We start from the raw sequence: 12,724 nt of genomic DNA, 5'->3' as shown, positions 1-12,724 counted from the left end.
AAATGAGGGCACTGCAAGGCCTCTGCAGTTAGTCATTAGGACAAATCTGTCTGCATTTTATGCACTTGACAGCAACAGAATTGTAATAGCCATGACTTTAAAATTGGATCGTAAGTAAATTTTGGGAGTTCATAAATCAAGAGCTTTTCTTTTCCCTTAAAGTACCTTTCAGAAGGTGAGGAGCCTAACCTTCTTATTCAGTTGCTAAACCACCCTGGGAATGTCATTGTCTTTGACACTTTTCTACTGGCGCCCTGTCAAGATAGGACTAAATTTATACAGGTAATCTTCAAGTTATGAATGTAATAGAGTTTGCCAATTATATTCATAACCTGAGGATTCATTAATTTGATCGTTCTAAATGAATGTGGTCCCTCCCTGCTTTCCTCAATGCATTCATTAATCAAATGCATAGGTAATTATCTCAGGGTAGGGAAGAGTCTCCACAGGCACTGGGCCTTTGTTAACCTCCCAGATTCCGATTGCTTCTGCCTGACCTGTTTCCAATCGTTCATTTACCTTTTAAAGATCTCCGGAATTGCAGAACAGGCTGACCCATGTGCAGAAAAGGGCCATCTTTTACTTAGATGCCAGTAAAGTTGTAAGAATGCAAGAGCTAAGGAAAACAGCTTTGCCAGTGTCTGAGTAAAAGACAGCCATTCTCCCGCCAAGAGGCCAGCATCTCTGCAGGCCTCATTTGATCCCAAACTGGACAGCACTTGGATATCTTCTGCTTGCTGCTGGCTTGGATGAGTGGTTTCAGGGATTGGGACATAAAGGCAGCAGCTGCAGCCAATCAATGTGAAGCTTATTTACTTTGTCTCATCGGACTGAACTACAAAACTGACCCAATATTTTTTTAAATTTTATTTCCCAAGTGAAGATTTTTTTCATATATTTCTATTAAACTTGATTCGTTCAATTTTAGTTTATTTTTATAACTAGTCACAAAATTTAAAATGTGATTTTAATTCAATTGTGTTCATATGTTTTCTTTACTCTTCTAACCTTAGGATGCACTGAAACAATATTTAAATAAGTTATTGAAAGAAAAGGAAGACTTAAAAAATCATAAATTCAAAGTGGAAGAAAGTGTTCAGATTTCAGATTCTGCTGATACAGCATCATTACAGATTACTGGTAAATTCTCGGGAAATGTTTGTTCCAATTACTTTTTCATTATTTGATTATAGGTAAATATTACTGTATTTATCGGAGTATAAGCTGCACCGGAGTATAAGATGCACTTTAGTTTTGGGGGAGGAAAACAAGGAAAAAAGGCCTTTGCCACCCAGCAGTTTGCCAAACAACAAACAGCACAGATGATATACAGTGATCCCTCGAGTTTCGCGTCCTCGAGCATTGCGAAAGGGCTATATCGCGAGTTTTCAACCCGGAAGTAAACTCCACCATCTGCGCATGCGTGCCTTTTTTCTATGGCCATGCATGCGTAGATGGTGGAGTTTCCCGCCGGGCAGATAAGCTGCTGGGCGGCTTCCCTGGGTCTTCCCCCTCTTGCCCCGGTAAGACCCCAGCGGCGGCGCGAGCAACGGCGTGGGCGGGCGGGCGGCACGCGCGGGGACACCCCAGCTCCGCTTCCCAGCTGGGAAGCGGCCCCAGCAACGCGCGCGCGCTTGGGGACATCCCAGCTCCGCTTCCCAGCTGGGAAGCGGCCCCAGCAACAGCGTGGGCGGGCGGGCGGTGCGCGCGCGCTTGGGGAAACCCCAGCTCCGCTTCCCAGCTGGGAAGCGGCCCCAGCAACGCGCGCGCGCTTGGGGACATCCCAGCTCCGCTTCCCAGCTGGGAAGCGGCCCCAGCAACGGCGTGGGCGGGCGGGCGGCACGCGCGCGGGGAAACCCCAGGCGCGAGCAACGGGGTGGGCGGGCGAAGGGCGGGCGGCGGTGGAAGTAAAAACACCATCTGCGCATACGCAGATGATGTTTTTACTTCCGCACCGCTACTTCGCGAAAAATCGATCATCGCTTGGGGTCCTGGAACGGAACCCTCGTGATGATCGAGGGACCACTGTACACTGTTTGCTGTGTATTTCTGTGTATGTGTGCCTGACCCATAGAAATAACACAGAATAGGAGAAATGTACATTAGGGCAGTATATTAATCCCAAATAGTTTTCTTAAATGTAATCACACTTAACTCCTCCCAATTATTTAAATAGATCTACTCCAAACACAAGTAAGTGAGGGTTTAACTCAGCTGCCTTATCTTAATATCAAAACAGGATACCGTTACATTTCAGATTACAGTGATCCCTCGATTAGCGCGGGGGTTACGTTCCAAGACCTCCCGCGCTAATCGATTTTCCGTGTTATAGTGGTGCGGAAGTAAAAACACCATCTGCGCATGCGCGCCCTTTTTTTTCCATGGCCGCACATGCGCAGATGGTGGAGTTTGCATGTGGGCAGCGGGGAAGACCCAGGGAAGGTTCCTTTGGCCGCCCAACAGCTGATATGCTCCGCAGCGCGGAAGCAGCGAGGAGCCGAAGATGGAGTTTCCCCGTTGCCCAGGCAAAGGGGAAACTCCATCTTCGGCTCCTCGCTGCTGCCGCGCTGCGGAGCAGATCAGCTGTTGGGCGGCCAAAGGAACCTTCCCTGGGTCTTCCTGCTGCCCAGGCAAAGGGGAAACCCCAAGAGAGCCAAAAGAGCACCGGGCCGGTTGGTTCCCAACCAAAAGAGTTTACCCCGATTGTCCTCGGTGGGGGAAAACAGCGCGTCGCCAGGCTCCCCATCTTCAAGAGAGGCGCGACGGCTAGCCAGGATCCACGTAGGGGAGAAAAGGCGCGCGCTCCCAGCCGCTGCGCCCCGCTTGGAGAGCAGCGGCGAGCAGAGCACAGAAGACGACGAGGCTTTCGAGGGCTCCAAGGCGGGCGGCGGCGCGTCCTTCGAGCACGCCGGCGGCGACCCCAAGCTGAAGGCGGCCACCACACACACACACGCCGCCGCCGCCATCCACCCCGCCGGGTTCCCCGCTTGCTACCTCTTCGCCTTCTCCCGCCTCCGAGGCCGACCAGCCCAAGCCGCAACAGACACACACACACATACACGCACTCCCTCTCTCACGCTCACACAGACGCACTCAGACAGAAAAGAAAAAAAAATCCCCAAAAGAGAGGGACAAGAGGCAGGCACAAAGCGGGGGCACAAGGGGAGCTGCCTGGCAGAGGTTGCTTTTTTTCTTCTCGTGGGCAAGTGGAGGGGGGGAGAGAGAAGGAAAGAGAGAGAAGGAAAGAAAGAGATGAGAGAGGGAGGAAGAGAGTGTGAGAGAGGAAGAAAGAGAGAGAAATGATAGAAAAAAGGGGAGAAAAAAGAGATGAGAAAATGATTGAAGCAGAGAATGACAGGAAAGAAAGAGAAAGAGACAGAGAAGTGACTCTTGGTGATGACGCATGACGTCATCGGGTGGGAAAAACCGTGGTATAGCAAAAAAACCGTGGAGTATTTTTTAATTAATATTTTTTGAAAAACCGTGTTGTAGCGTTTCGCACTAATCGAGACCGTGCTAATTGAGGGATCACTGTATACTTTTACAGATCTTCAAAATTGATGTGGCTTTCTGGAAGTATTCTCTGCTATTTAAAAGAAGGTACAATATCACTGGGCCTCTTCAGATCAAACATTTATTTCAAAAAGCTTCTTCATTTTGTTAAGTTAGTAATAAAGAAGTCTTTAAAAAATAAGTCTAATAATTTGAACATTCTATAGGTCAGTGATGGCGAACCTTTTTTCCCTCAGGTGCCCATACATGAGTATCCACACCTATAATTCAATGCCTGTAGAGAGCAAAAACAACTTTCCCTGCCCCCCAGAGGCCCTCTGGAGGCTGGAAACGTCCTGTTTCCTAACTTCTGAGTAGGCTCATGTTTCGCCCTCCCCAGGCTCCAAAGGTTTCTCTGGAGCTGGAGGGAGGGTAAAAATGCCCTCCCATCCCTCCCCGAGACTCTCTGGAAACCAAAAACACCCTCTCGGAGCCTCTATGCGAGCCAAAAATCAGCTGGCTGGCATACATATGCACGTTGGAGCTGAGCTAGGGCAATGGCTTGTGTGCCAGCAGATATGGCTCCGCATGCCACCTGAGGCACCCGTGCCATAGGTTCGCCATCACTGCTATAGGCATTACCACCTTGCAGCAAAAAACAAACAACCAGTACAGTCTGACCCCTCCAGCAATTTGCCTCCATACAGCTTTAGTTTCATTTTCATTTTAGCATGTGGGCTTGCCAGCAACTTCAATCAATCAGCTGAGTGTCAGGGGGCAGGTAATCTATGGCTTGTACTAAGCAGGCTCTGCTGCTGCTTACTGCGAGGAGATAAATTGCTGGCAGGCAGAGATCAAAGAGTGGGGGTGGATGAGTGGGGCTACATTTGGTGCATAAGACACAGCTAAGTTTTCACCCTCTTTTGGGGGGTAAAAAGCTGTGTCTTTTTTGCTCCGAAAAATATGGTAATTATAATCTTTATCTATATATGCTAAAATATGAATTATCATTGCTAGATTTACTAATATTGAATGTATTTTACTAATAGTGGATGTATAAAAAGTCAGTTTAATTAACCAGTTTTCTGAAGCTTTGCTTCTATTCTGAGCATCTTGAAAGATGGCATCTAGTGTTGTGATCTCATAGAATGCCTTCTTCTAAGGAAATTCTTATTGAATTTTATTTTTCATTGATATTCTTATCAAAATTGATTATATATGTTTTGATATTTTGTTAACAATAATTAATTATTAAGGGAATATACTAATGCATCCCAGAGTTTTGAAGAAGCTAGCAGAAATGAACTCAGAACCTTTTAACTGTTCAAAGATCCCAGAGCACTGTGGAGCTACCAGAGGTTTAGAAAATCACTGATGTGGTTCCCATCTTCGAAAAAGACAGATCCAGATGGGAGGAAAATATAACATTGTGTATGTTAGTATGTCTCGGGTCGAAACCTTCAAAATACATTAAGCAGAGTTGTTGTGGGTGTAGGTAATGTGGGTTAGCCAGACAATGAATCAGACTTAATATCAATGTATATGCAACAATACTATTATTTACAAATATACAGAATCAACAATATAACTCTAAACCATGCACAAAGCAAGAATCTAGCTCACAGGCAAAATATACTGTATCTCTAAAAAAGTAACTCCCCCCAAAGGGAATGGTGCTGGCGCCCTCTTATGTCCAACCAGTAATATTTCCTTAAAGATACAGTCTTTATATTTTACATACTAACATTGTTAGTTTACTGTATGGCAACACCCAAGTAGGTTGCATACCATGTACTAACAGTGTAACACAAAAGTGTTTGTTTTCAGCTTCTCAGTGCTATAGTTCAATTGTTTATGTCTAAAGAGCTAGGCAGAAATGACTATATTGGGATGAGTATTATGAATGGGAGGGTCAGTTTGCCTGGGGAGGTAGAGGCAGGAGGTGTGGGGGAACCTATCTCTGAGGTGGCAGAGGGCCAGAATATTCTGGTTTTGCTGAGGAGAGGCAGATATGGTGGGAGACATGGGATAGGCTTCTCTCGGGGAACAAGAGCTCACTGCTTGAAAGCGATCCCTTGTTCCAGCCTCATGAGCTCAGCCCGGGGTATTGGTGACAAGCAAATCCTGGACCCTGGGCTCAAGCTGTTCCTACTCGATGCCAGGTCAGTTGTAAATAAAGCTCCCCTCATTCAGGATTTATTCCTGGATGAGGAGGCCGACTTGGCATGTGTGATTGAGACCTGACTGGGCCCAGAGGGATGAGTTCCTGTCTCTAAAATGTGCCCAGCTGTATTTCAGGTATGGCACCAGCCGCGACTCCAGGGACGGGGGTGAGGAGTGACTATCATAGCCAGGAAAATCTTCATCCTATGCAGGCTCACTACTCTTGAGATAGCGGGTTGTGAGTTACTTTTTGTGAAGTTGGAGGGGTTCAGGTGGGCTTGTTGCTGACGTACCTGCCTCCCAGCTGTGTATCAACAGCCTTGCCTGCGCTACTTGAGGGGGCAGCCAGGCTGGTGGTGGAGTTCCCCAGACTTATTGTCTTGGGGATTTAACCTGCTGTTGCTCAGTTAATCCTCTGGGTTGGCACAGGAGTTCATGGCAACCATGGACCTGACCCAAGTAATTCAGGGTCCAACTCATGAGAGGGGGCACATTCCCGACATGGTATAACTCTCAGAGCAGTTGAGTAATGATCTGAAATTAAGGGGCTTAGATACCTTGCCTTTGTCTTGGTCAGATCACTTTCTGATAAGGCTTGATTTCATGGCTCCAATCCTTCCCCGCAGGAGATGGAACCAATTAGGATAGACCCTGAGGGCTTTCAGAGGATGCTTGGGGTTTTGCCAGATTTGCTTGTACACAGTTCGGCAGATTCCCTTGCTGTAGCCTGGAATACTGCAGCAGTGGGGGCTCTTGACTGGATTGTGCCTTTGTGACCTCCCTATGGCAGTAGATCCTGGAGATCTTCTTGGTTCACTGAGGAACTCCAGGGATGAAACTCCAGAAGAGATGTGTAGAGAAGCATTGGAGGAGAAGTAAACCCGAATCTGACCAAACACTTGTAAAAGCTCATATGGAGATTTACAAAGTGGCTCTCAGGGCAACAAGATGTGCATATCATGTCATCCTGATTGCATTTGTGGAATCCAGCCCAACAGCCCTGTCTAGGGTGACTTGCTTCCTCCTTAGGCAGGGGTGGTGGTGGCTGATGAACCCTTGCAGGGTAGTGCTTAGGATTTTAATAAGTTTTTCGCAGATAAAATTGCCCAGATCTGGAGGGACCGCAACTCCAACTGGAATGCAGTGTCGCTGACAATAAGTCAGTCGAGGTGTCAGGGGCCCATCTTAGTTCTGTTGTGTGTGAGGAGTTTGACATGTTGACACCTGATGAAATGGACAAGGCTATGGGAGCTGTGAGTTCTGCCACTAGTTTGTTGGACTCATGTCCCTCTTGGCTGGTTTTCATAATATATGGTAGGTATTTGTATGGTGGTAACCATATATGTGTTATTTGTTTGTTTGTAACACTAACTGTTTTTACTCTTGCATTAGATTTTGAAGACCACCATCAACTTTTAATTGATGAGAATGCTAGTATGAAAAAACATCTCCAAAATTTTAACAAGATGAGAGAAATGACAGAAATGTTACAGGAAAGCCATAGGTAGGATAGTGGTTTGCAAATTTTGCTCTTACAGAAAATTTTACATCCCAGAAGTTTCATCATTTTTCATTTCTATCAACCCAAAATTAATTATTTAGTTTATTCAACTTAACTATCACTCATTTCCAATTGAGCAGTGGTGAAATCTAAAAAAATTCCCTACCATTTCTGTGGGTGTGGCTTGCTGCGTGTGGTTTGGTAGTCATGTGACAGCCTGGGGTTTCTAACTTGTAAAATGTGGTGAAACTCACTTAACAATGCTCTTGCTTAGCAACTAAATTTTGGGCTCAATTGTGGTCTTATGTTTCTTTCTTTCTTTTTCTTTCTTTTTCTCCTTCCTTCCTCCCTCCCCCCCCCTCTCTCTCAGTGGCTAGATGTTCTGTCAAGCTCTCTGGTAGAATCCTCCCAAAAATGCACAGATACAATTTCAGACACACACACGTTTGAAAATTCAAAACAATGTTCTTTATAATGAAAATTAACTTAATCCAAGCCCTCTTTTGGGATAGCAAAGAGCACTTGTCTCCAAACAAACTGGTAATTTGTACAAGTCCCTTATCAGTTCTGTGATACTTAGCTTGCAGCTGTGAGGTAATTCACAGTCCTTCTTTTTTCACAAAGTGAAACACACTTTGCCCTGGTTTAGTTTCAAAGCGGGGAAAAATCAGCACACAAAAGGTCCAAGTCAGTAAAGCAGTCACGAAACACAACAATCAGATAATCCTCCACAATGGCCAAACCCACAGACTGCTCTTTATAGCAGCCTCACTAATTACCACAGCCCCACCCAACCACAGGTGGCCTCATTTTCTTTGATAATAATCTCTCAGTTGTTGTTGCCTATGCATCGCTCTCCGCATGCGTGGCTGTATCATTAACTCTTGTTCTGAATCCAAGGAGGAGCTAGATAATAGATCTTCTGAGCTGTCTGCCACACTCTCCTCCTCCCTGTCACTCATGTCTTCTTGGTCAGAGGAGCCTTCATCAGCAGCTTCCACCGGGGGCAAAACAGGCCTGCAGCATGTGGATGTCTCCCCCACATCCACAATCCTTGGGGCAGGAGCTGGGCCAGAGCTAACCACAACATTAGAGAAGGAAGAAAGTGCTTTGGGAGGGCAAGCGGCCTGCCTGCCACTGGTGCACCCCGTTATGGGCTGGATGCAGGAGCAGGACCCAAGGCGGAGGGGAAAGCAAAACCAAAGACCCCTCGGAAACCGAGCATGCTAGGCCCAAGACATGAGCGAGCCTCACTTTATCCCTTTGAAATTGCTCCTTGGATGAGTGAAGCGAGTCTCCCTCCCCCACACCGCCAGCATCAGCCTTACCTTCTAGATCCTTTGCCTGATGTATTTGGTAAGCCTTTTCTCTCCCCCCCCCCAGGTTAAATTGTCTTCCATGAAATTAGAGGTTTGGGGCCTCTGAATTAGACCATGCAGGGTCCCTACAGGAGAGTACTTTTAAGGATTATGTATTAGTAGAAAAGCAACTAGTTTAGCTCTGATCCTAAACTATTGCACATAAAAAACAGAGAAGCTCGGATAGCTACCACAGCCGAACTTTGGATATGAATGGAGAGTCTGGGAAATAGATTAACATAACAGAATAACACTTAGAAGAGACTTTGGAGGGGACCCTATTCCATTTCAGAGAAATGGCTGCACAGTCTTTTCATAAAAACCTCCAGTGATCAAGCATCCAGAACTTTTGGAGACAAGCAATTCCATTGATTAATTGTTTGTCACATTTAGGAATTTTCTCCTTAATTTTAGGTTGCTTCTATCTTTGTTCAGTTTCAATTCATTGCTTCTTGTTTTGCCTTCTGCTGCTCTAGAAAATACATTGCCCTGCCTTCTTTATGGCAGCCCTTAAAAAGTTGTCTATCACACTCTTGGGCAAAGCATGTGAGTAATTTCCTCCTTTCAGTAGTCCATGAAAGTACATCTGTAGTATGTAGATAATAAAGTCAAAAAAAGATGAACAACATTTTACAGAACTACAGATATGTTGAATTTGGGTGTGACAAATAATAGCTGGGAGGGGAGGAACAAGGCAAGGCACCCCTTAACATAAACAATATTGAGTTGGCCACAACCACCTGGTCACATGACAACCAAGCCATACCCACAAGCCACACCCACAGAACCGGTAGGTTTTTTTTTTTAATTTTACCATACACTTTTTTTTTAATTGTACCATAGCTACAATTCTGTTTTTCCTAGTGGGCTTTGTCAGTACTACATACCTCACCGGTTGGGTTTGTCAATTTATGAACTAACCAGCAACGGATCTTTGGAGGAATTAGCTTTAAAAGCTAGTGCTGCAATTAGCTATAAAAGGAAGTCAGATGTGTTTCTCTGTTATTGTTGCTAATGCTTGCTATTGCTCTATTGCTCTTGCTAACACGCTAACTCCCTGACCTCACTCTCTGCTAGTTTTGTCTGTGTTACTATACTCTAGACTTGCTGTGGGCTAAATGTTGTTCTATGTATTATGTATGTAAATAATACTTATGGTATTATACAGAACTGTATGTTCTATAGGAAATAAATATTGTAGAATATTGTATAGAGCAGCGTTTCCCAACCGGTGTGCCGCGGCACAGTGGTGTGCCGCGAGACACTGTCAGGTGTGCCGCGGCGAGAGGCGGCGGAGGAGAGTGGGCGGATCGGGCGGGCAATGGGGCAGGGCGGAGAAGCCAGGGGCGCGTTTGGCCAGAGGCACCGTGGGGAGGCAGGGGCAGCCGCGGCTCCCTTTACTCCTACTGCCGCACCACCCTGCCCCTGCTCCCCACGGTGCCTCCGGCCAAACGCGCCCCTGGCTTCTCCGTCCTGCCCCATTGCCTGCCCGATCCGCCCACTCTTCTCCGCCACCGCCTCCTGCCTTGGGGCGAGGAATCCGAGAGTCCGGGACTGTGTGGCTTTGCGCCATGAAGAGAAAACGGCCGACTTTTCCCTGCTGCCGTTTTCTCTTCATGGCGCAAAGCCAGGGCCGCCGATAGACGGGTACTACAGGGAGCGCGCTACCGGGCCCTGGGCAAATTGGGGCCCGCAGTCAGCGGCTCCTTGCACTGAGCTCCCGCTCGCAGCTGTCCCCTGGCTCCTGCTCAATGCCACGGTTTTCGGCGCTGTCCTGCTGGGCCCCAAAGACGGAAGGCAGGAAGGAGGAGAGCTCCATTCTTCTCGCCTTTTCCCCGCCTTCCTTCTTTGGGGCACAGCAGGACAGCGCCGAAAACCGCGGCATCGAGCAGAAGCCGGGGGACAGCTGCGAGCGGGAGCCCCAGGAGGGAAGTACCGGCAGCGCCCCCGCCCAGCTGAAGCTTCACTGGCGTCGGCGGCAAATGTCCTTTGTGGCCCGGTGGGAGGGGGGGGCTGCAGCGGCCGCAGGCAGTCGCAGGGAGATGGCTGCGGCGAGAGGGAGCTCCAGGCGGCGGCGAGAGGGAGCGCTCTCTCTCTCTCTCAGCTGACTGCAAGCGGGAGCCCTGACGTGGCGGTCAATTGAGAGAGAGAAAGAAAGAAAGAGAGACATATAAGAGAGGCAGAGAGAGAGAGAAAGAGAGACATAGCAAGAAAGAGAGACAGCAAGAGAGGCAGAGAAAGAGAGAAAGAGAGACATAGCAAGAGAGGCAGAGAGAGAGAAAAAGAGAGACATAGCAAGAGAGGCAGAGAGAGAGAAAAAGAGAGACTTAGCAAGAGAGGCAGAGAGAGAAAGAGAAAGAAAGAGAGACATAGCAAGAGAGACAGAGAGAGAGAGAAAGAGAGACATAGCAAGAGAGAGAGAGAAAGAGGGACATAGCAAGAGAGGCAGAGAAAGAGACAGCAAAGAGGCAGAGAAAGAGAGACATAGCAAGAGAGGCAGAGAGAGAGAAAAAGAAAGAGAGATAGCAAGAGAAAAAGAGAGACTTAGCAAGAGAGGCAGAGAGAGAGAGAAAGAGAAAGAAAGAGAGACATATAAGAGAGGCAGAGAGAGAGAAAGAGAGACATAGCAAGAGAGGCAGAGAAAGAGAGACAGAGCAAGAAAGAGAGACAGCAAGAGAGGCAGAGAAAGAGAGAGAAAGAGACATAGCAAGAGAGGCAGAGAGAGAGAAAAAGAAAGAGAGACATAGCAAGAGAAAAAGAGAGACTTAGCAAGAGAGGCAGAGAGAGAGAGAAAGAGAAAGAAAGAGAAACATATAAGAGAGGCAGAGAGAGAGAGAAGGAGAGACATAGCAGGAGAGGCAGAGAGACAGAGCAAGAAAGAGAGACAGCAAGAGAGGCAGAGAAAGAGAGAGAGAAAGAGAGACATAGCAAGAGAGGCAGAGAGAGAGAAAAAGAAAGAGAGACATAGCAAGAGAAAAAGAGAGACTTAGCAAGAGAGGCAGAGAGAGAGAGAAAGAGAAGGAAAGAGAGATAGCAAGAGAGGCAAAGAGAAAGAAAGAGACATATAGCAAGACAGTGAAAGAGAGAGAGAAAAAAGCAAGAAAGAGATAGCAAGAGAGACAGAGAGAGAGAGCAAGGGAGAGAGAAAGACAGAGGAAGGGAAGGAGGGAGAGAGAAAGAGAGCAAAAAAGAGAGGAAGAAAGAAAGACGGATGGAGAGAGAGAAAGAAGGGAAGGAAGGAAAAGAGAGAAAGAGGGAGATATAGAGCGAAAGGGAGGAAGAGAGAGGGGTTTTTTGTCCAAACTTTTCTTTAGCCCGCCCCCCCCCCTTTCAATGTTCCCCAGGATTTTGAAAATATGAATAATGTGCCGCGGCTCAAAAAAGGTTGGGAAACACTGGTATAGAGAACTGTGTGTTCTGAAGGGGAATATTATTGGTTAGCTGCTGTATGTATAGAACTCTATATTCTGATATCTGGTTTGTATATGATTGCTTGCCTTGAATATGTATGAAGTGAACTGTTTATTTACGACTATTGAATATATGCAAATAATATTTATACTTTATTTATTAGTCTGGGTTATTGGCTGAATAACCATCACTGTCACGTATACTCTGATTTAAGTTTAGGATTCTAACATTGGTTATAAGCACAGTGTGGGATGCTAACAGGCTTCATGCCTTGAATTTATTTTCTAATGGAATATAAGTCAGTTAAAGCAAACATGATGTTTTTGTTTTTACAGAACATTGATTTCTACCAATGAGCATCTCTTAAAACAATTAAATGAAATGCATTTAAAACATAAAGCTGAGGTGGAACAGCTACATTGCAACTACAATCAGTTAAAGAAAACAATGGATACTCTATCTCCTAAGTCATAAGTAATGAGAATTAATAATAAAACAAATTTTGTGTAACGAATGTCTAAAGATAAATAAATACTGTTGCGATTAGTGACATGAAAAATACTTTAATTTTGAAGGATATGTTCATTATGTTATTATTAAATATTGTTTACATTGATAGATTATTGAAATATTGCATTATTTTAATGCAGATTTCAAAAGCAAATTTTCTCTTATGTGAATACCAAAAAGTGACTGTCATTATGGATCATGATTTTTACACATATTATTGATACAGAGCTATAGTTCTTATACACTAAAGATACAGTTTATACAATATTGAAATTATTATACGGTATCT

General features: G+C 45.8%; 1 protein-coding gene across 3 annotated transcripts in view; it reads left to right on the top strand.

The window, feature by feature from the left end:
* Positions 1-12,439, top strand: part of CEP72 (centrosomal protein 72) — a 95,393-nt gene extending 82,954 nt beyond the window's left edge. For all 3 annotated transcript variants that reach the window (XM_070730071.1, XM_070730072.1, XM_070730069.1), the window contains 3 exons: positions 1,014-1,140; positions 7,048-7,159; positions 12,261-12,439. In XM_070730071.1, the coding sequence (XP_070586172.1) occupies positions 1,014-1,140; positions 7,048-7,159; positions 12,261-12,399 (378 nt within the window). In that variant the 3' untranslated portion in view covers positions 12,400-12,439. The remainder of the gene's footprint in view (positions 1-1,013; positions 1,141-7,047; positions 7,160-12,260) is intronic.
* The last annotated feature ends 285 nt before the right edge of the window (positions 12,440-12,724 follow it).

Source organism: Erythrolamprus reginae, chromosome Z, assembly GCF_031021105.1.
Source record: "Erythrolamprus reginae isolate rEryReg1 chromosome Z, rEryReg1.hap1, whole genome shotgun sequence".
In the NCBI taxonomy this organism is placed as follows: Eukaryota; Metazoa; Chordata; class Lepidosauria; order Squamata; family Dipsadidae; genus Erythrolamprus; species Erythrolamprus reginae.
Note: the sequence above shows the minus strand (reverse complement) of the source record. Positions and strands in the feature narration are given on the sequence as shown.